The sequence below is a fragment of the Saimiri boliviensis genome, chromosome 9 (genome assembly GCF_048565385.1).
Source record: "Saimiri boliviensis isolate mSaiBol1 chromosome 9, mSaiBol1.pri, whole genome shotgun sequence".
In the NCBI taxonomy this organism is placed as follows: domain Eukaryota; kingdom Metazoa; phylum Chordata; class Mammalia; order Primates; family Cebidae; genus Saimiri; species Saimiri boliviensis.
The window spans coordinates 111,312,031-111,335,557 of NC_133457.1; the positions used below are offsets into that span (position 1 = coordinate 111,312,031).

At 49.0% G+C, this 23,527-nt stretch overlaps 1 protein-coding gene across 9 annotated transcripts in view; it reads right to left on the reverse strand.

The window, feature by feature from the left end:
• SULF2 (sulfatase 2) overlaps positions 1 to 23,527 on the reverse strand; it is a 128,207-nt gene that overhangs the window by 38,793 nt on the left and 65,887 nt on the right. For all 9 annotated transcript variants that reach the window (XM_010343103.3, XM_010343102.3, XM_074406634.1 and 6 more), the window contains exon 4: positions 5,425 to 5,576. In XM_010343103.3, coding sequence (XP_010341405.1) covers positions 5,425 to 5,576 — 152 coding nt within the window. The remainder of the gene's footprint in view (positions 1 to 5,424; positions 5,577 to 23,527) is intronic.

A 23,527-nucleotide genomic window follows, 5' to 3' on the forward strand; every position in this document is an offset into this window, starting at 1 on the left:
CTGAGTGCCCCTGGATAATCTGATTACTGGGCTGCTCTGAGACGAGGCGTGGGCGTGGTGAAGAATTTTAAAAAGGAGGGAACGTATTTTTCAGGATATTTAGAGAATCCACCTGCATTGAGGCTGGGAGGAGGGAGAGTGTGCTGAGCCCCGGGACTGTAGTTTATATGTCAGGGAGTCCAGCAGGGCTGCTAGACTGCCTCATCAGAACTTTGGAATTAATTCACTTGGGAGGCTGGAGGCCTACTATGTGCAGAGTCTAGGGGGAGATGGGGGCGGCTTCTGCCACTTGGGCCTGGACCCATCAGACTTACAGGAAGCCCAGGATAACCTGTCAGAGGCAGAGGGATCTCCATGTGTGCTGGGGTTTCCAGAACAGAAGCAGGACAGAATATTTTCTGGTGGTTGAACACTTAGCCTTCTCCTGGTGGAAATTCCATTCTTATTTGGGGCTCTATTCTCAGCCATTGTTCCAGGCTAGAGCTCCTGCTACGCCCGTGTTTAGCTCAGGAGCAGAGCATATGACTAACAGCCCAGGGAACCAGGCATCCTCCCGGCCACACTGATTGGCTCAGGGACAGACATGAGGCTGATCCAGAGCCAATGAGATGGACTGAGACTCGCTGGCTTGCAGCTGCACAGGAAGCTGGGAGGATGTAAGGAAGGTGGCATTGCTACCAGGAGGAGAGCGAGCTTCTGTGAATAGAGTTAAGCAGAAGAAAACAGAGCTGACAGTAGAGAGAAACCAACTCCTTGGGGGTTCACTTGAACTCCTGGATCCACCCATACCTGACACTACTACAGCTGGTTTTCAGTCAAACCGGTGAATATATTTCCTCTTTGATTAAGCCATTTGGAGTTCAATTTCTGTTCATAAACAACTTGTAAGAGACTAGTCTGATTCAAAAAAATTACCCTATAGTTTAGGGCAATCTGGGAAGACTTCATGGAAGAGAAGATGGGTAAGACTTGATAAATTCAGGGTGGGAAAGCGCTAGTAAAAGATTGTGAGATGCAAAGAACTAAGAGTTGAACTTCCATTCAATCCAGCAATCTCATTACCAGGATATACCCAAAGGAAAGTAAATTGTTCTACCAAAAAGACACCTGCGTTCACAATAGCAAAGACATGGAACCAACACAGATGCCCATCAGTGGTAAGCTGAGTAAAGCAAATGGGACACATATACACCATGGAGTACTACACAGCCTTCAAAGAGAATGAAGTCATGTCCTTTGCAGAGTAACATGGATGAAGCTGGAGGCCATGATCCAAAGCAAAGTAACATGAACACAGAAGGGCGCGTGTTCTCATTTATTTATTTATTTTATTTATTTTATTTATTTTTGAGACGGAGTTTCGCTCTTGTTACCCAGGCTGGAGTGCAATGGCGCGATCTCGGCTCACCGCAACCTCCGCCTCCTGGGTTCAGGCAATTCTCCTGCCTCAGCCTCCTGAGTAGCTGGGACTACAGGCACGCGCCACCACGCCCAGCTGATTTTTTGTATTTTTTTAGTAGAGACGGGGTTTCACCATGTTGACCAGGATGGTCTCGAACTCTCAACCTCGTGATCCACCCGCCTCGGCCTCCCAAAGGGCTGGGATTACAGGCTTGAGCCACCGCGCCCGGCTGCGTGTTCTCATTTATAAGTGGGAGCTAAACACTGGGCACTCATGGATATAAAGCGGGGAACAGACACTCAGGAATACAAGAGGGGAAGGAAATGGGCTGGAAGGAAGGACAGACGTTCTATGCTGTCTAGGCTGATGCAGGGAATCGCTTGAACCCAGGAGGCGGAGGTTGCGGTGAGCCGAGATCCCACCAATGCACTCCAGCCTGGGCAACAGAGCGAAACTCCGTCTCAAAAAAACAACAAAAAAAAGTTTATACCACATCTTTACATGCCCGGAAACAGGGCAAAGAGGGAGGATGGGGGGTAAGGGCTGAAAAAAACCACCTGCTGGGTATTGTGCTCACCACTTGGAAAATGGGTTCAGTTGTACTCCAAACCCCGGCAGCATGCACTTCCCCTTTGTGACAAAGCTGCCCATGTGCCCCAGAAAAGTTGAAAAAGAAAAAAAACCTGAAGGCCAGGTGGGGTGGCTCACACCTGTAATCTCAGCACTCTTGGAGGCCGAGGCGGGCGGATCTCCTGAGGTCAGGAGTTCGACACCAGCCTGGCCAACATGGTGAAAACCTGGCTCTACTAAAGAGAAAAAAAATTAGCCAGGTGTGGTGGCGCACGCCTGTAATCCCAGCTACTCAGGAGGCTGAGGCACGAGAACTGCTTGAACCTGGGAGGCAGAGGTTGCAGCGAGCCAAGATCACGCCATTGTACTCCAGCCTGGGCGACAGAGCAAGACTCCATCTCAAACAAACAAATTTAAAAAAAAAACAACAAAAAAAATAGATGATTGTAATAACTAGCAAGCTTGGAGGCTGAAATGGCTTATACTGGGGATGACAAAATAGAGAGGTGTGATATGTCTGTGTGTGTGTGCATTAATGCTGTGTGCACATCACTCAGTAGTTTATATCGCATCTTCACATGCCAGACTGTGAGCTCCAGGAGGACAGTGACTGGGTCTGTTTTCATGCACCCTGGAATAGCCAGCACCTGGCATGGTGCCTGGCACATGGCAGGCTCTCAATGAATATTTGTTGGGGGTAGTGAATGAATAATAGAATCAAGTTTGACTAGTCCACTCCTCTCATATGACTGTTGCGAATAGCAGATGTACTACATGTTTGACTCCCAGCACAGTGTCTGGCACACAGTAGGTGCTCAATAAATGCACATGATTAAATATGTAAGGGTATGCTTGTTTTCCAGATTTGGGAGTGGAGGCTCTTAGGAATAAGTAGCCCATCCAAGGTCACATAACATGAGTCAAGGCTGGGGCTCTGAACGTGATCTCACCGACCCCAGATGTGAAGCTCACTGTACAGTCCCTGCAGGGTGCAGGAGGAGCAACGTGATGGGCTGTAGAGGCCGCAGCACTGTGGTCAGGCCTGCCCGATTCACGTAGGCTTTCAGAAGAGCCTGAATTAGGTGCCAATATTTACAAATCAGGAGATTTCATAGGTAAAAAATACAAATTTGTGGTTTCTGTTGAGGAATCGGGAAAGCTGGCCATCTGGGCCCACAGTTCTACCTGGGCCCGATCGGCCCCTTTTGGACAGATACCTTCTCCACAGTCCCCACCACTCCCTATCGTTCACTCCCTCCTGGCGTGCTACCCTCTTTCTGTGATCACCTGTTCTCTAGTGACTTTAACCTGGAAGTCACAGCAAGCTGGGCCCAGGGCTAATGGCAGTGGGGATGGGAAACGAGAAAGAGGGATGGATTTGGTAGATGGTCTGGGGAAAGATGTATCAGCTGTGGGGGAATGTCAGAGCTGACTCTGACGATTTAGATGCGGCAGGAAGATTGTTCATTTCCTTATTTCTTTTAAAATGGGAATGAATGAAACATCACTGTCAGCCTCTCCTCCTCCTCCTCCTCCTCCTCCTCCTCCTCCTCAGCATCTAAGCCAGGGGTCAGCAAACTGCAACCAAGCAGGTCCACTGTCTGGTTTGGTAAATAAAGCTTCCTTGCAGCACGGCCATGTTTATTTGTTTGTATATTCTCTGTGGCTGCTTTCATACTATAATGGCAGACTTCAGCAGTGTTAACACAAACTGTATGCCTTGTGAAGCCTAAAATATTTAGTATCTGGCCCTTTACAGAAACATTTGTTGCTCTGATCTAAGCTACTACGTACTGAGTATTATGTGCAGGGGGGGCGGGGGCTCTTCTAATGTCCCACACGTATTAACTCATGTGACCCTCAAAAACTTTTGTGGTAAAACCGTAATCAAATACCACTACCCGCCCAGCAAAGCAGCCCTGTTAAAAAAGACAACACCAAGTGTTGATAAGGGAGGCAGAGCACCTCTCATTTCTGGCTGGGAGTGTAAACTAGCACAACACTTTTTTTTTTTTTGAGATGGAGTCTTGCTCTGTCTCCCAGGCTGGAGTGCAGCAGCATGATCTCGGCTCGCTGCAACCTCCGCCTCCTTTGGTTTGGGTGATTCTCCTGCCTCAGACTCCCGAGTAACTGGGATTACAGGTGTCCGCCAGCATACCCAGCTCACTTTTGTATTTTTAGTGGAGATGGGGTTTCACCATGTTGGCCAGGCTGGTCTCAAACTCCTGACCTAGATGTCATCCCCAGGGTGGGGGTTATGACTGGAGAGGGGTCCCAGGGAGTCTTCTGGAAATGCTCTATGTCTTGATCTGAGCTGTGGTGAAACAGATGCACACGTATGTGGAAATTCATCAAGCCATCCACTTAAGATCTGTGTATGTTACCTCATGTCAATCTTAAATTAAAAATAGAAAAAACTATGACTGAGGATCAAGCATTTCTGCAAATGCTCAGACAGCACCCACTAACTCTAACACGCACACGCCCCGTGCTCAGCAATGCCGCCGTGAGGAACATATCTAACAGAAATGAGCCCGCAGGCTTACCAGGAGCCAGGTTCTAGACTCTGCTCAGCAGCACCATTTGTAATAACCCCAAACTGGAGATACATAAATGCCCAATAAAAGTAGAAGAAATAAACAAACCATGGTGTAAGTGCATGTCGGAATGCCGTGCGGCGAGAATGAAGTCAATGGAATCCTGAGCAAGAGAAGCCAGAAGCAGAGTGAATCTGTAATGCTGGGAGTCTGAATCATTGCTATCCTCGTGGGAAGGGTGTCGAGTGGGGGGAATTCCATGAGGGGACCGCTGGGGGTGGTGGTGACATTCTCTTCTTGGCCTAGCTGGGTGCTCATTACATGTCTGAGTTTGTGGCAAGCCTTTGAATGGTACATTCTGTATATATATTTTCTGTAAGAATATACTGCCTCAGCAAAATGTTAAAAAACCAAATTCTTGAAAACAGAGACTACTCTTTGAGAAATGAATACATTTTTCTTTTCTTATTTAAAGAGAGTCTTGCCCTGTCACCCAGGCTGAAGAGCAGTGGCAAGATCTTGGCTCACTGCAGCCTCAGAATCCCAGGCTAAAACAATCCTCCCATCTCAGCCTTTCCAGTAGCTGGGACCACAGGCATGTGCCACCACACCCGGCTAAGTTTTGTATTTTTTTTGTAGAGACAGGGTCTCGCCATGTTGCCCAGGCTGGTCTTGAACTCTTGGGCTCAAGTGATTCGCCTACCTCAGCCTCCCAAGGTGCTGGGATTACAGGCATGACCCACTGTGCCTGGCTGAGAGATGAAAAAACTGAGAAGAAGATGTATGTAAAATGCTGAAGGTGACACACTGAAGTGTCGAAGTCACAATCCGAACACAGGCAGTCTGGCTCCTGGGCTGGGACCCCAGCTGCTGGGCTGTGCAGCCTCGCCCAGGCCCGGAGAGGTCGCGGCTTACCTTGGAGTAGTCAGAGCCATGCTTCTCTTTCACCCCGTTCCGACAGAGTGTGTAGTTATAAAAGCGGGAGTTTTTAAGGAGTCCGACCCACTCCTTCCAGCCGGGCGGCACATAGGAGCCGTTGTATTCATTGAGATACTTCCCGAAGAAAGCTGTGGAGGGAGAGGGATCAGGAGGCCACGTGAGAATGTGTCAGACGATGTTTATTAAACCATTGTGTGCCCAAGGCCAGAACATGCACACCGGCTCTGCCATGGAGCCCGCTGGAAGAGCCAATGGATACATGCATTGAATACAAGATACAGGATTACAGAGAAAGTCAGTCGTTTGGAAACATGGTTATCAAAATATTCGAAGCATTTGTGATACAGTGTGTCTTCTATTTTCATTTTTATTTGAGGCAGAGCCTTGCTCTATTGCCCAGGCTGGAGTGCCATGGCACGATCTCGGCTCACTGCAACCTCCGCCTTCTGGGTTCAAGCAATTCTCCTGTCTCAGCCTCCCGAGTATGGGATTACACGCATCCCACCACAAAGCCCAGCTAATTTTTTGTATTTTTAGTAGAGATGGGGTTTCACCATGTTGACCAGGCTGGTCTGGAACTCCTGACCTCAAGTGATCCGACTGCCTTGGCCTCCCAAAGTGCTGGGATTACAGGCGTGAGTCACCGCACCTGGCCTAGTGTGTCTTTTAACTCCTAGCAGAGAGCGATCATTTCAAAATAGTTAAGCGTGAAAATATTTGATTTTGCCATATCTGCAACAACTGCAGTGGGACATTAAAATACCGGTGATTTCTACAGATGATAAAACTACAGATTCTGCCAACATATTGTGGTTTACAGCCTATGTTCATATTGGAAGCAAATGCTAAATTTCAGCTGTAGGTTAGTGGAAACAAGAGTGCAATTTTCTTCCCACTGAAGTTCATGGATCCCTTGGATTCTGTCTACTACACAGCAAACTGGAATGCCTAACGTTACAAAAATGGGTAACGCTTTGTATTAAACCACTACATGCCCGAGGGCTGCCCACGCCCACCCGCTCTGCCATGGAGCCTTGTGGGACACAGAGACAACGGATCCCTTCTCCAGCCCTCTTACATGCATTGAATACAAGATACAGGATTACAGAGAAAATCAGTTGTTTGGAAATACGGTTATCAAAATATTATAGGTATTTTGCAATATAGTGTGCCTTTTTAAAATTTTTATTGGAGACAGGGTCTCGCTCGAGTCTGGGGGGAGTGTGGGACAACTCGAGCTGACTGGTCCGTCCACAGGGGAACCTCTTTGGCTGTGTCTGCTACGTTTGAACCCATTAATAACTTCTATCCAGCAATTTAAATCTTGGTTATTTACCCAACAGAAAAGTATTCACACAAACACGTAAAGTCAGGTGTAAGAAGCGCTCATGGCGGCACATTTATAACAGTAAATAAGTAGAAACAAATGAAACGTTTATCAACAAAAGGATGGGTAAAGAAATTGTTGCATGTTTACGGAATGGCAGACTACACTGAAACCTGAAAGAAAGACCTAGTGCTACATTCAAGAACATCGATGCGTCTCGACAACCTAAGAACTTTAAGAGAAATAAACCAGATACAAAAGAAGACATGTGGTGTGATCTCATATACACGAAATCCGAGGACCGGCCAAACGAATCTATGGTGTTAGAATAAAAACAGTGGGTATCCTGGAGATGGGGGGAGGGTGGGTGGGAGCAAGGGGGTTTCTCGGGTGATGGTCTTGTTCTGTTTCTTGCTGGAGCAGGTGGTTCAGTTGGTGACACCTCACTGACCTGGTCATCTGGGAGGGTGCACTTTTCCACATGCACGCTTTACATCAGTGACAAAGCTTAAAGAAAATCACCCTAATTCATCGGGAAGGCGATGTGCCTAAAAATTATCTGTGATGAGCAGACAGGCAAGACTTCTTCCTCTTCTGTTTTTATTTCACATGTACATATTTTTTTCTTTGAGACAAGTCTCACTCTGCCACTCAGGCTGGACTGTAGTGGCATGATCACGGCTCACTGCAGCCTCAACCTCCCAGGCTCAAGTGATCACCCCACCTCAGCCTCCCAAGTAGCTGGGACTACAGGCGCATGCCACCATGACTGGCTTATTTTTGTAGAGAAGGAGTTTCACCATGTTGCATAGGCTGTTCTTGAACTCTTGACCTCAAGCAATCGGCCTGCCTCAGTCTCCCAAAGTGCTGAGATTACAGGCATGAGCCATGGCACCTGGCTTGCATGTGCAATTTTTAATAATCTATAGGCTGGGCATGGTGGCTTATGCCTGCAGCCCCAGCACTTTGGGAGGCCGAGGCAGGTGGATCACAAGGTCAAGAGAATGAGACCATCCTGACCAACATGGTGAAACCTTGTCTCTATTAAAAATACAAAAATTAACTGGGCATGGTGGCATGTGCCTGTAGTCCCAGCTACTCAGGAGGCTGAGGCAGGAGAATTGCTTAAACTGGGAGGCGGAGGTTGCAGTGAGCCGAGATCACACTACTGCACTGCACCCCAGCCTAGGCGACAGAGGCTCTGTTTAAAAAAAAAATCATAATCTATAAAGCCATATTTCAGAAATGGGAAAATTTGAATCTAGAGACAGCAATTGTATTCTAGTCCTCTCTTTCTGGATGAGGATACTGTGGCACTGAGATTCCTGATGAGTATTGTTGACAGCACAGAATACAGGCATTCAAGGCGGTTGCAGGGATGTAAGGAGGTGTTGCTAACAGACAGCTGGGTGCTGGGTCCTGTGCATGTGAGTGCTCGGCCGAGAACCCAGGAGGGGAAGAGAAAGGCAGGGCAGGTGAACGCCCAGAGGAAGGAGGAGAGTGGGTGGGACGGGGCTCTGGTACCCCCAGAGGAGAGGACAACCCCTCCACCTGTGTCCTCAGAGAAAAGGGAGAGCCACCTGGCCTGGGAGAGCTTTGATAGGGCTGGCTCCCTCTGCAGGGGTTCTCCTGGTGACCTGGAAGGTGGCTGACACTTTCCAGGAGTGGGAAGTCTCCTTAGGAGGCCAAGCAGCTGAATTCTGGAACCCCCAAAGTACCTCATTAGGTAAGTGGAAGCACCTCATTAAATGACTTGCCCACCATACAGGGTTGGAGGTGGCCGCTCCAGAGGCAGAAGGCTCTGGGTACACAGGGGAGGTGGGAATAGGAAGGGAGGATCCCCCAGCAGCCTCGGAGGTAAGGTCCGGGTGGAACCTCCCTTTGTGTGGGAGGATGGGACAAGAATAGACGGGAGGAACCTGGCGTTCTACAGAGGCGGCGGCGGGGAGCCGGCTGCACCGTCTCTGAGTCTGAGTCACATCCAGTTTTCACAGAGTGAAATGTAACGAGGTGGTGGGTACCTAATTAAACAGCGACTGGGCGTCCCTGACTGGGTGTCAGGGAGTAACTGAGTGGGAGGCAGCATGGGAGTCCTGGGCAAGCTCAAGGCCTGCGCTTCTCTTTCTCTGGCACCTGGCAGGTTGGAGAGGCCTCGGTGCATCCAGCTCCTCAAAGCAGTGGCTCTTGGCTGGAAGCGGGTTCACCGCTGCCCCCAGGAGACACATGGCAACGTCTGGAGACATTTTTGCTTTCATCAGAACTTGGTGAGCTGTTGGTATCGGAAGGATGGAGGCCAGGGATGCTGCTCAATATTCTCTGTTGCAGATGACAGCCCCACACGACCAAGACTGACCCAGGACAAAATGTCAGCAGTGCCTAATCCTGGAAATCCCCATCCCTCCTTTCTTTTTCAGAGAGGGTCTTGCTCTGTTGCCCAGGCTGGGGTGCAATGGCGTGATCTCGCCTCACTGCAACTTTTGCCTCCTGGGTTCAAGCGACTCTCCTGTCTCAGCCTCCTGAGGCTGGGATTACAGGTGTGCACCACGATGCCAGGCTAATTTTTGTATTTTTAGTAGAGATGAGATTTCACCATGTTGGCCAGGCTGGTCTCAAACTCTGGACCTCAAGTGATCCACCTGCCTCGGTTTCCCAAAGTTCTGGGATTACAAGCGTGAGCCACCATGCTCTGCTGAGAAACCCTATCTTATTTAAATAAACCTGCCCATGGTCCCACCCTCCAGCATCTTGCCCTCAGGTCTTTAGAGCCATATTGTGAGAAGACCCCTGGAGACCAAGTGCAGCTCAGTAAACAAGATTTCCTAAACCCAGTGACCTCGGCCCCCACCTCTGACGCTGCCCTCCATGCCGGGGGCTCTACTCTGGCAAACTGGAGGTTTCCTGTGAAAGCCCAGATAGTAAATATTTAAAGATTTGTGGGTCAGAGGGTCTCTGTGGCAACTACAAAACCCTGCTATTGTTAAAAAGAAAAAAAAAAAGTCACAGACAAGACATAAACAGGTGGGTGCGACTCTGTTCTGATAAAACTTTATTTACAAAAACAAATGGAAGGCCGGATGAGGTCCATGGGCTGTGGTTTGCTGACCCCTAGCATGTGTCTAGTGGATTTGGAGGGCCAAACTGGGCATGCATAGCCCAATCCCTCCCTTGCTTTTCCTCTGGGGAGTCCGCTGCCCCAGGGAGTGCTAGTTTTCAGGAGGCTTGTCCTGTCTGCATGGGGAGGAGAGGTGTGGACCTGTGTCAGTGGTGAGTCTGCCACACTCTGCAATTTGGTCAGGAAGCCCAAATGCCATCAGAAGGGAGCTATGCCCTCAAACCCAGCCTTCACCAGATTCATCAGAGTGCTGCGCTGACTTTCATCTGCTGACTCTTGGGCTTGATTTCTTAATTGGCTCAGGACCTCAACAAGGAAGAGGGTAAATTTTAATAAGGCCCCCTCATAAATCGGTATTACCATTTTTCTAAGAAAAAGATGAGTTTCATTATTATTATTTTTTTGAGATGGAGTCTGGTTCTTGTTGCCCAGCCTGGAGGGCAATGGTGTGATCACGGCTCACTGCAACCTCTGCCTCCTGGGTTCAAGTGATTCTCCTGCCTCAGCCTCCCAAGTAGCTGGGATTAGAGGTGACTGCCACCACGACCGGCTAATTTTTGCATTTTTAATAGAGACAGGGTTTTGCCATATGGGCCAAGCTGGTCTTTAACTCCTGACCTCAGATGATCCACCTGCCTCGGCTTCCCAAAGTGCTGAGATTACTGGTGTGAGCCACTGTGCCTGGCCGAGTTTTATTATTTCTTACTCTTCTCTTTTCTCCATTTCCCTTGTGCCTCACTTCCCACTTAGCCCTTTAGAAATGCAATTATAACCTGTACCTCCCCTACACCAGACACTCTCTACAGGGCAAGTTCATCTAGCCACGCGCTTAGAGACTCGAGCAGAACTCTCACTCACCGGGAGGCTGCCTGGAGCGACAATGGCCCATCTACAGCCCAAAGTGTGCCATCTGCAAAACCCCTCCCAGGTGGAGCGCTTCTGGCCACCCTTACAACCTAGTTCCACTCATAAAGGCACCAGTGGCTGCTGGCTGACTTCCCAGCAGACGACGTACTCAAGTGAGATAAGCAGACCCCGCCCCCCCCACCAACCCCTCACTTCCTCCCCTGTGTGCCATCCATTCATGCCAGGCCCCCTTTTAAAAGCACCTCCTAATCCCAGCACTTTGTGAGGCCGAGGCAGGTGGATCACCTGAGGTCAGGAGTTTGAAACCAGACTGACCAATGTGAGGAAACCTCGTCTCTAGTAAAAATATAAAATTAGCCGTATGCGGTGGCGCATGCCTGTAATCCCAGCTACTCGGGAGGCTGAGGCCAGAGAATTGCTTGAACCCGGACATGGAGATTGTGGTAAGCCAAGATCGGGCCACTGCGTACCAGCCTGGGCAACAAGAGCAAGACTCTGTCTCAAACAAACAAACAAACAAACAAACAACAAACAACAAACAAAAGCACCTTCTTTCTGCTCCAAAAGCAAAGCAGTACCCTTAAGGCAGGAGGACTGTACTTCTCCTAAGCTAGCTTTGGAATAAAAAAATCACTTTCTTTATACCAGATCTCGCTTTTATTACCTGCGTTTTGCTTAAACCCCCTACAGAGCCCCAACATGTGCTACTCATGGCAAACAATATTGGCAGTGATGAAAAAGATTCCTTTTAAAACAACTGAAGTCCAAAGAGTGAAACCACTTAGGGCGAAATAATAATAATAGACTCAGCGTACCTGAGTCTATGGTGAACATCATGGTGGTGGCACTTGAACTTGCTGAACTTGGGGTCCCGCTGCCCTAGGGAAGGGATGCATGCCTATATCCATTTGACAGTATTTATTAAACACCTATGGTATGCTGGGAGCTGTCCCAGCACTGGAATCACAGGATTAACAAGACTACCAGGGTCTCTTCCGCCCTTTGGCAGCTGATGCTCTAGTTCGAAATGGTGACGAATGTGATGAGGAAAATAAAGGAGGATGACAGGGCAGAGTGGCCCCGCTCGCTGCTGTGAGAGGCCCCGCTGGGCTGATGAGAAGGCGGCAGAGGGGATGTGAGGAAAACTGCTCCAGGCAGAGGGAACGGCCAGGTGCAAAGGTCCTGAGGCCAGAACAAGCGTGGGGGCATCAAGGAACCCAAGAGGACAATGAGGGCGGGAGGGAATGACATCACAGGGAAGAGGGGACAGATCCCATAGGGCCCTGGAGACTGTAATGAGGCGTGGCAACAGGAAACATGACGGGGAGCATGAATGAGGGTGTGCACCCCTCCTGGAATGTTGCCTGCCAGACTGTGCCTTCTGTGTGCATTTTCCTGGAAATAGGTCCACAACTTCTGACATATTCTGAAAGGAGCCCAGACCGCACATCATTTAAGAAGCACAGATTTTCACCCCCTCAGTTTGCAGAAAAGTGAAACCAAAGCCAGAAAAAAGGCTGCACTGAACTCCCCACTGGGGAATTGGCTTCCCCGCCACACTCCCGCATCTTCCAAGTCCCCACCCGGTGAATCTACTGGTTCCCGCAGACTTGGGCCAAGGTCTTTCTGATGAATGCTAGAGTTTAGCTTGTTGGCCTGGCTGCTGGAATCCGAATTTCTTCACGGGGAGTGTGTGGGAGCCCTTCTCCTGCCCATTCTTTTCAATGCCACGGATGTCAGCATGTCCCAAGCTGTCTCCTCTGCTAGAATCTCCCCTTTCACGTCTTTCCTTTCTCCAATCCCCAGCCCTTAAAAACCCCAAAAAGAGTGTATTATTCAGGCTCCACCAGGCCCTAGAAAATAACTTGTCAGAGGCTTTTAGTGCCAAATTAGATTTTGCTCTCATTTGATTAGATTTCCCAAAGGCCCTTTTAAAAATGGTTATTCCAGCACCAGTTGAGGTGGGAGAAGCAAATTAGCATGGGCCCTGGGGCTCCGGGGCTGGGAAACACAGCCAAGAGAAGGAGCTGGAATTAAAACCAAGATTAAAAGCACAGCCTGAATTGTGGCAGGTGGTTGGTGCCCGGGAAGCTTGGATTCGCTGAGCTTTGGAGGCGGGGACAGCATGAGAGGAGGGGCAAGCTGGGGGTTGGTGTGGGGGTGGAACATTTGGCAGGCAGATTAAGAGGAATTAATGGCAGGCCAGGAAAGGCCATTGACAATGAGCTGGCTGGCATCCACTGAAAGGCCAGCACACTTACTGCCTCCTGTGTGCCAGGCACTGGGTGGAGGCCTCACCTGCCTGGCTCTGACTGGTATCCTTTGGGCACCGACACTTCCTTATTTAAGTACACATGGGCTGACCTTGAGTCCTGACTCCAGAGATGTGTGCAAATCTTGACTGACCCATCAGTACCACACTCCCCTGGTGATCACAGGCAAACTGGTTAGTGCAGGGAAAGGCATGTGACCCAAGCTGGGCCTACTGCAGCAGTCAGCCCTGGAATTTTTTGGGAGCTACCAGCAAAGAGAAGGTCTTTTTCCTCAGGGCTTGGAACTGGTGGGATATGTAACTGAAGCTGCTGGCAGCCATCCTGCCACCAAGAGGGAAGAGTCTTTGCGTGTGTGAAGCAATATGGAAACATGCAGAGGTGGGAAAGACAGAGACAGACAGGGAAAGACAGAGACCGACAGAGACAGACAGAGACAGAGAGACAGAGACAGACAGAGACAGAGAGATACTGGTTTGAGCCCCTGGGGATCCACTCCTACCTGAAACCACATTTTTTTTTTTTTTTTTTTTTGAGACCAAGTCTCACTTTGTCCCCCAGGCTGGAGTGCAGTGACGCGATCTCAGCTCACTGCAATCTCCGCTTCCTGAGTTCAAGTGATTCTCCTGCCTTAGCCTCCTGAGTAGCTGAGATTATAGGTGCACACCACCACACCCAGCTAATTTTTGTATTTTTAGTAGAGACAGGGTTTCACCATGTCGGCCAGGCTAGTCTTGAAATCCTGACCTCAGGTGATCTGCCTGCCTCGGTCTCCCAAAGTCCTGGGATAACAGGTGTGAGCCACTGTGCCTGGCCTGAAACCAGTTCTGATGCCAGCATTTTCAGATTTATCAGTGGTTTCCAATCAGGGAGAACACTGGGCTATGGAGACATCTTTGCTTATCACAACTAGGTGCTGAATGGCTGCTACTGGCATCCAGCGGGCAGAGGCCAGGGATGCTGCTAGAACTCCAATAATGCACAAGGCAGCACCCATAATAAAGAAGTATCTTGCTCAAAATATCACTAGTGCTGAAGCTGAGAAACACTGAGTTATGCAAATCCATAAACCCCACCCACTCCACTTTTGTGTGGTTTTATTTGCTCAGTTTGAGTTCTTTCACCTGCAATTAAAAGACCCAAGATGCTTAGCACAGCACAGGGTTTGGCAAACCACATCTGGCCTGCTGCCTGATTTTATAAATAAAGCTTTATTGGAACACAGCCACCCCATTTGTTTACATATCATTATGGCTGGATCCTCACTACAATGGCACAGTTGAGTCGTTGCAATAGAGTGGTGGAGGTGGAGGTGCAAGTCTAAAATATTTACTATGTGGCTGTTTGCAGAAAGGGCCTACCAACCCCTGGTGTAAAGCAAAATTCCCTGTGAGCAACAAAGGATCCCTTTGGAATTTCAAATAGGACAGTAGAAACCTGGGAGAGGTGATGACAATCAGAGGTGGATTCTAAACCGGCTAGGATGGCACATGGGGCCCTGTGGTGCAAAGGAAAAGCAACAATGACACAACAATGAGGATGGAGGGGACGAAGACAATGATGACAAGAGGAGCAGCTAATCACAGGCTGCCCTCGCCCTGCATGGTTCCAATATGCACGAACCTTCGCTTTCACAGCTCAGTTAAATAACACCAGTCCCCCAGCAACACGGGTTAAACTTAGCTACCACTGTTACATTATTAACTGTGAGGAACGGCATAAAGGACAAACGTCACTGCTCACCCTTCAGTGCACAGGTCGCTGTATGTGACAGATGCACATTGTGATCAATGGCCCAGCATGTGGCTTCTCACAAAGTCTATTACAGGTGTTCGGTTGCTGTGCTTCTGTGAGTCAGCTCGTGCACAGACAGCAAAGCGTGTAGTGGTGTGACCTCCTTGTCTCTCAGTAATACATCTACAAGGCAGTTTACAAAAGTGGATCATGAAGGAGAGAACTGGCCAACAGAGATGAAGCCCAGCCAAGAAATGAAAAGTGAAGATGCTGAAATGGAAACTTTAAAGTGGAACTGTAGAAGAAACCGAAGCTGACCATGGGAATGTTGACGGTGTCAATGTTTGACAGACTCTATGCACAACCAGAAGACCTTAGCTGAAGGCAGACTTAAATGACACAAATGAAGTGGTAGTTGTGGGGAAAAGGATTATCTTCCTAAGGAAATGATGCTGAACAAAAAAGAAAGCCCTTTACATTAAAGAGCTAGTGGAAATATATTACGACACTCAAAGCCCTGGGTCCTTAGGCAAGTCTTTTAGCCTCTTAATACCTCAGTTTCCCCAGCTGTCAAATGGAGTTAAGAACAATATCTATCTCAGAGGGTTGCTATGAGAATGTTATGGTATAGATGACATTTTGGTCAATGACAGACTATATACAACGGTGGTCCCATAACATTATAATACCTTTTTTGTGGAGCTATGATCTTGCTCTGATGCTCAGGCTGGAGTGCGGTGGTGTGATCATGGCTCGCTGCAACCTCAAACTCCTGGGTTCAAGCGATCCTCCCAACTCAGCGTACTGAGTAGCTACAGATGCACATCACCACTCCTGGCTAATGTGTTTTTCTGAGACAGTCTTACTCTGTCACCAAGGCCGGAGTGCAGTGGCATGATCTGGGCTCACTGCAATCCCCGCTGCCTGGGTTCAAGTGATTCTTCTGCCTCAGCCTCCCAAGTAGCTGGGACTACAGGTGTCTGCCATCATGCCCGGATAAATTTTTTTATTTTTTTCAATTTTTTTCAATTTTTTATTTTTTATTTTTATTTTTTGAGATGGAGTTTTGCTCTTGTTACCCAGGCTGGAGTGCAATGGCGCGATCTCGGCTCACCGCAACCTCCACCTCCTGGGCTCAGGCAATTCTCCTGCTTCAGCCTCCTAAGTAGCTGGGATTACAGGCACGCGCCACCACGCCCAGCTAGTTTTTTGTATTTTTAGTAGAGACGGGGTTTCACCATGTTGACCAGGATGGTCTCGATCTCTTGACCTCGTGATCCACCCGCCTCGGCCTTCCAAAGTGCTGGGATTACAGGCGTGAGCCACCACGCCCGGCCAACTTTTTTTATTTTTAATAGAGACAAGGTTTTCCCATGTTGGTCAGACTGGTCTCAAACTCCTGATCTCTGGTGATCCACCCACCTTGGCCTCCCAATGTGCTGGAATTACAGGTGTGAGCCACTGGGCCCAGCCTAATGTCTTAATTTTTAGTAGAGACGAGGTGTCACTATGTTGCCCAGGCTGGTTTGGAACTCCCGGGCTCTGCCTTGGCCTCCCAAATTGCTGGGATTGCAGGCATGAGCCACCACACCCACTAATACCATATTTTTACTGTACTCTTTTTATTAATACATTCACGTATGTTTAGATACACAAATACTTCCCACTGTGTTACCATCACCTACAGGATTCAGTACAGTCATATGCTGTAGAGGTCTGTAGCCTAGGAATGATAGGTTGCACCACAGAGCCTAGGTGTGAAGTGGGCCATGCCACCTAGGTGTGTGTAAGTGCACTCCATGATGTTTGCACAATGACACAATTACCTAATGACACATTTCTCAGGATATATCCCCATCATGTGACACACGGCTGTAAACTGCTTGGAACTGGCACACAGCAAACGCCTACTAAGAGTTATATTTTTCATTATCCACCACTGGGTCGGTCCCCTGTTACAGCCAACTTCTTGCTGTTAACATCTGGCTTAATGGAATCCCTCTGCCCCCTTGGCGGGGATCGCTAGCCCCCCAAATCCTTCCTGCACCCTGCTTTGTGACCCAGCAGGTCGGCCACTTCCCCTGCAGGCAGCTCTGTGGTGGAGGCTCCACACTGCTGCTTCTCCATTTGCCTGACTTAAGTGCTGCTGGGGAACGATTCCGAGCCTGATGGGAGGAGGAGATCCTTCTGTTCTCTCTCCCAGCCCCAAATCTAACTGACATTGCCTTGTGATAATTGCATTTGTGGTGTGTGAAAGCTGTGTCTCGCGGCAACCAGGGACTAAGATTAGCTAATTAGCTGGTGATAAACTGGGTACAGGGACACTCAAGGTATCACTGGGGATAGCCAAAGGCAATGGGGGAGACAGAGGGCCCCTGCAACCGGAAACCACTGGGAACCTTGACCACCTCTCCCTGCTATGCTGGGCCGGCACAGGAACACACTGCTCCTCCCGACATTAGTTCCCCCCTTTCCCCAGTAACACAGGTGGTGATGTGGCAAAGTGGCCAAAGTGTCTCTGCAGTCAGACCGTCTGGGTTTGAATCCTGGATCTGCCGCCTCCTAGCTGTGGGACAAGTGACTTCGTCCCCTGTGCTTGCTGGCAGTGAGTGAGATGACGGTGCGCCACCACCCACTGCTATGCATGCAGACGAGCTGACAGGCGTGCGAAAGGTGAAACAGGACCTGAGCTGTCCTAGGGGCCTCCCAAGAGGCAGCCGACAGGACATAAAGCACCCGCTGCTTTCCGAGGACTTTCTCTCCCCCGCGACGGGCCATCTGGGTGGAAATATCAACAGGGCTATTTTAAGGACATCAGCAACTTTCAGTGTATGTTCATCCTACACCATCTCCACCCACATCCTACATTAAAGGTAATTGACAAACAACTCTCCAAGAGTCCAAATGTTCCAGAGCTGACTCGCTGAATCATGCTACACCATTTCATTAAATATTTATTCACTTTGATTTGGCAATTTGTCCTCATATTTTGGAACCAGTATACACATCTATGCACATGCATAAATATACAACCCATATATATACACACATACATGAATACATATACACAAGCACAAATACACAACATACACATACACACATGAATATAAACACACATACATGTGTGAATATATAACATATACACATATGTATGAATATATGGGACACACAGGCACACACATATACAACATTCAGATATATGCAATGCATGAATATACATGTACATAAACACACACAATGCGTGAAAATATAAAAGCACATACACACACATGCACGAATACACAACATATACACAATGCACGAATATGAGATACATATGCATATACATGCATGAATATACACCACACACATATACACAATATACATATACACATGCATAAATATATCACACACACATATACACATGTGCATAGACATACAACAGTTACACACATGCATATACAATACATACACACATACATTAATACACAATATACACAATGCCTGAATATATACACACATGTATGAACATACACACAATGCTTGAATATACACACACACCATTTTTTCTTTTTTTCCTTTCTTTCACGTAACTTCCAAAGAGCCACAGCCACTGCACCCCTGGTGTCTCCCAAACACAAAAGTCCCCACTGCCAATCAAGGTGCCCTTCCTCACCCAATGGGCAGGTGTGTGACCAAGCCTGGCCAATCACTCTTCCCTGGGACTCTGAGTCATGGGTTGGGGAGACACAGAAGCAGAAGGAATGCTCAGAGAGCCACGAGAACCCCTGTGAGACAGCTGTTCAAAAGCTGCACCCTGGACCCTCAGGTCTCCTGTCCTGGCCCTTCTGCGCCCTGGTGTTTCGGAATCCAAATGGAAGAGGCTTTCCGCAGGGTGATAAGATCCCCAAAAGACAGAAGTACATCTTCGTCTTCACCCATTTCCTTCTCATAGCCAGCTTCCACCTGGACTTCTGTCTCCACTGCCTTCCCAGAACCCAGACTTCCCCAAATGGCCAGAGGTTCTGAGCCCAAGACTCATCAGGTTATCTCCCTTCAGGGACACGCTGCTGGGCTCACTCTGTTTTAACTTCTCCAGGCCTTGCGCTCCCTACGAGCCAGGCTCTCTACCTGCCAGGGCACTGGCACCTGCTCTTCCCTCTGCCTGGGGCACCTGTCCCCTCCCTCTCACGGGGGCTGTCTCCTCCTCACCCTGGCGTCTCAGGTCAGATGAGAAGCTATCCCTGACCACCCATCCCTCTATACTCCCCGGGGTTTTCACTTCCTCCACTGTACTCTGCACTCTCTGAAATTATCCTACAGATGCAATTGTTTCCTTGTTTATCTTCATCTCCCCGCCTAGGGTGTGGGGTCCATAACACAGGACCCTTGCCTGCGCGCTGGAGCCCCAGCCCAGTACCTGGCCCAGAGTGTGCACACGGCGAGCAGCGGCCGATAGGGTGGCTGGTTGGTGGACCTGATTGAGGTACAAGGGCCGTACAAGATGGGGCAGTGCCCTCTAATGTTAAGCCTCACACCCCTCGCCCAGGAGTGCGGGAGTGCTGGAGAGCTGGCCACTGCACGTCTTACTGAAAGGGATTCTAGGATTAGGGTGTGACTGCTCACACCTCTAATCCCAGCACTTTGGAAGGCCAAGACAGGCAGACTGCTTGAGCTCAGGAGTTTGAGGCCAGCCTGGGCAACACGGCGAAGCCCTGTCTCTACCAAAAAAACCAAAAGATTAGCCAGGTGTGGTGGTGCATGCCTGAAGTTTCAGCTACTTAAGAGGCTGGGGTGGGAGAATCACTTGAGCTCAGGAGGTGGAGGCAGAGGCTGCAGTGAACCAAGATCCTGCCACCCTGCCATCCTGCCACTGCACTCCAGCCTGGGCAACAGAGTAAGACCTTGTCTCAACAACAACAACAACAACAACAACAACAACAACAACAACAACAACAAGAAAATGAAAAAAAAGGAAGAAATTTCTATTGTAGTAACTGCAGGACAGAGCTACATGCTGGAAAAATGGGTCAACACAGCAGGTAGAGCTGCCAGCCAGAAGCATGTCGGTGTGCAGAATACACTGAGTCAGGGGTGATTTTGCCCTGCAGGAGACACTGGGCAGTGTGTGGAGACATTTGTTTCTGCTGTGACCCGGAGGTTGGGGAACATGTTACAGGCATCAGCGGGCAGAGGTCAGGGATGACCATCTTCCAATGCATGGGATGGCCTTCCTCCCCCTGCAAAGAATGACCCAGCCCCAAAGTGTCACCAGTGCCGAGGCTGTGAAACTGTGTGAGGTGCACAGTGTAAAAAGTCCAAATGTGCCAATAACGACGGGGGTGCAGTGTGGCTTTGAAGAGCTTGGTTTCCAGAGTCAGAGGACTCTGACTTCCTTGGGCAAGAGAGTGCTCCTGTCTGAGCCTCAGTGACTTCATCTATAAAATGGGAGCAGCAGCAAATGAGATCGTGCATAAAGAACTCTGAAAAAGAGTCAGGTGCGGTGGCTCACGCCTGTAATCCAGGCACTTCGGGAGGCCGAGGCAGGAGGATCACATGAGCCCAGGAGTTTGGGGCTGTGGTGAGCCATGATCGTGCACTCCAGCCTGGGCAACAGAGTGAGATTCTGTCTTGGAAAATAAATAAATAAATAAATAAATAATAAAAATACAAAAAAAACGAAAAAGGAACTGTGAGTGCTCAAAATATAGCCTGCTGTCCTTTTTCAGGGAGGATGAAAACTTGGGCCTCTGGAGAAATAAAAATGGTTGTTAGAAACCAGATGTGACACCGTTTTGGAAAACGGCAAGACCCCTCTGAGGCTCCAGTAATGAGCTTGGGGAGGAGCTCAGGCCGCACAGCAAAGTCGGCTGAGCGTGACACACATCTGTTAGCAGGATGGGCTGGAGCGCGGAGCCCGGAGCCGAGCCAATGACAATAAACTGTTTGCCAAAGCAATTCAGAAAGGTCGGTGAAAAATGAAGCAGAACCATGTGGAAAGTCCATCCTTCCCGAAATAGAGCGCACCATTTCACACTCGTGGAGTCTGCGGAAACTAAACAGGGTCTTTGCCCTTTGTGGCATCGTCTAAATTTCAGTTGTCTGCGTGCTTCTTACACACGTTTGGCCGTTTTTATCTATCATTCGGACCATCACATACTTAGTCATTTCCTTCAAATCAATTCCTTTTGTGTCAAACCAGCACTTCACACTGGACTCTCGATTTTCACCCTGTGATCTAGACATCCGCCAATGCCAGGGGTCCAAGGCTACATGCCACAGAGGGGACTGTGGCTCCTCTGTCCTCCCTCACATAACGTGTCCCAGCAGCTTCACCCTCAGGACACACCCAGGTCGAACCACTGCCCGTCATCCACCTGTCACCATCTTGGGCCAAGCCACCGCTGCCTCTGCCTGGATCTTGCTGGAACCTCCTCCCTGGTCCTCCGGCCTCCTCCCTTCCACCTTCAGCCAATCGGCCACAGAAGCCAGAGGATCCCATTAAAGAACAAACTGGATCCAGCCCCCACTCTGTGCAAAACCCCTCAGTGGCTCCACATGCACCTGAACTAAAATCCGAAGTCTTCGCCATGCCCTACTGGCTCCCTGACCGCATCTCTCTCACTTCCCCCCAGCCTGCTGTGCTCCTGTCCTGTGGTCTCCTAACCCACCAGCACCCCAATCGCAAAGCTCATGCCTGCCCCAGGACCTCTGTGCTGGCTGCTCCCCGGAAGCAATCACCTTCCTCAGACACCTGCATGGACAGCTTCCTCACCCTTCCCAGCTATTTACTCAAAGCTTTCATTTTTTTTTCCAACACAGGGTCTCACTCTGTCACCCAGGCTGGAGTGCAGTGGTGCGGTCATGGCTCACTGCACCCTCGACCTCCTCAGGCTCAAGCCATCCTCCTGCCTCAGCCTCCCAAGTAGGTGGGAAGCCCCCACATCTGGCTAATTTTTGTATTTTTTTTTTTTTTTTCCGTAGAGACAGGGTTTCACAATGTTGCCCAGGCTGGTCTCAACTCCTGGGCTCAAGCGATCTGCCCACCTTGGACTCTCTCAGTTCCAGGATTACAGGCATGAACCGTCATGCCCGGCCTCAAATGTTAACTTACTGGGGCTCGGTGTGAACCCTTCTTTAAAATGGCATCTCCCCACGCCACCTAGGCGCTCCCCTCTTCCACAACATTACTTCTCTCTGTATTTATTCACCTGCCACATTGATTCATCTTCTAGTTAGTATCACGTGATTCTCCCGCCAGAGTATCCGACCTGCCATGGCAGTGGCTTCTGTATGCCTTGTTCCGGCCTGTGCCCCATCTGGAACAGAGCTTGGTCAGCAGTGAGGCCTCCATGAACACTGGAATCAATGGGTGAATGACTGAACCAATGAACACCCCGTGATGGGAGGCTGAGTGAGGGAATGTCGATTTCTTTTTTTTTTTGAGACGGAGTCCCACTCTGTCGCCTGGGCTGGTGAGCAGTGGCACAATCTCGGCTCACTGCCACCTCTGCCTCGCGGGTTCAAGAGATTCTCTTGCCTCAGCCTCCCGAGTAGCAGGGATTACAGGTGTCCACCACCATGCCTGGCTAATTTTTGTACTTTTAGAAGAAATGGGGTTTCACCATATTGGCTGTGCTGGTCTTGAACTCCTGACCCCAAGTGATCTGCCCGCTTTGGTCTCCCAAAGTGTCGGGATTACAGGTGTGAGCCACCACACTCAGCCAATTTTTGTGTTTTTAGTAGAGACAGGCTTTCACCATGTTGGCCAGGCTGGTCTTCAACACCTGACCTCAAGTGATCTGCCCACCCCAGCCTCCCGAAATGCTAGAATTACAGGTATGAGCCACCGCACCTGGCCGAGAATGTAGATCTTTCTGTTTATCATCTAGCACATGCCCTCTGTGAGTGGAAGAGTGGATAGAGTTACTGAATTGTTGTCTTCCTTTGTGATTGTGTGGTGTTTGGTTGGCTGAATTTGGATCTATTTAGCCCACGTGGTACATGACTTCTGTTTGTGGGTGTGCTTTATAAAACCAAAAAAGTGCTCAAGGTCAGCATAAGGCAACAGCAGTAATTTCAATATGGTCAAAATATGGTCAAAAGTTATTAAGAAACCCAGAGTCTTGTTTATGTTGTTATATCTAGTGATAGTTATTAAATTAGAGATTAAAATTGAGGGCTGGGCACGGTGGCTCACGCCTGCAATCCCAGCACTTTGGGAGGCTGAGGCAGACGAATCACAAGGTCAGGAGATAGAGACCAGCTTGGCTAACATGGTGAAATCCTGTCACTACTAAAAATACAAAAAAATTAGCCAGGCATGGTGGCATGTACCTGTAGTCCCAGCTACTTGGGAGGCTGAGGCAGGAGAACTGCTTGAACCCGAGAGGTCAAGGGTGCAGTGAACCATGACCGCACCACTGCCCTTCAACCTGGGTGACAGAGTGAGACTCCATCTCAAAAACAAAACAAAACAAAACAAACCAGCCAACAAACAAACAAAAAAATGAAGAAATTTAAAGACATTTGTTCACTCATTTAAATAAACTATTTGTTAGCATACATTAAAAAAAAAAGATAAATAACTACATTTTCCCCAAACAAAATGCAATTAGTAAGATGAGCTGCATTGCTTTACATTTTTGCCAGTCTCTTTAATGCCTTGTTTAATGGAAGGCAGCAGGATTCTTTTATCTGTTTCAGCATTCAATCTACTGAGATATGTTGTTTTGGTTAACATGAAAAATCCAGCCTCATAAAGATATGCAGATGGAGGCCAGGCACAGT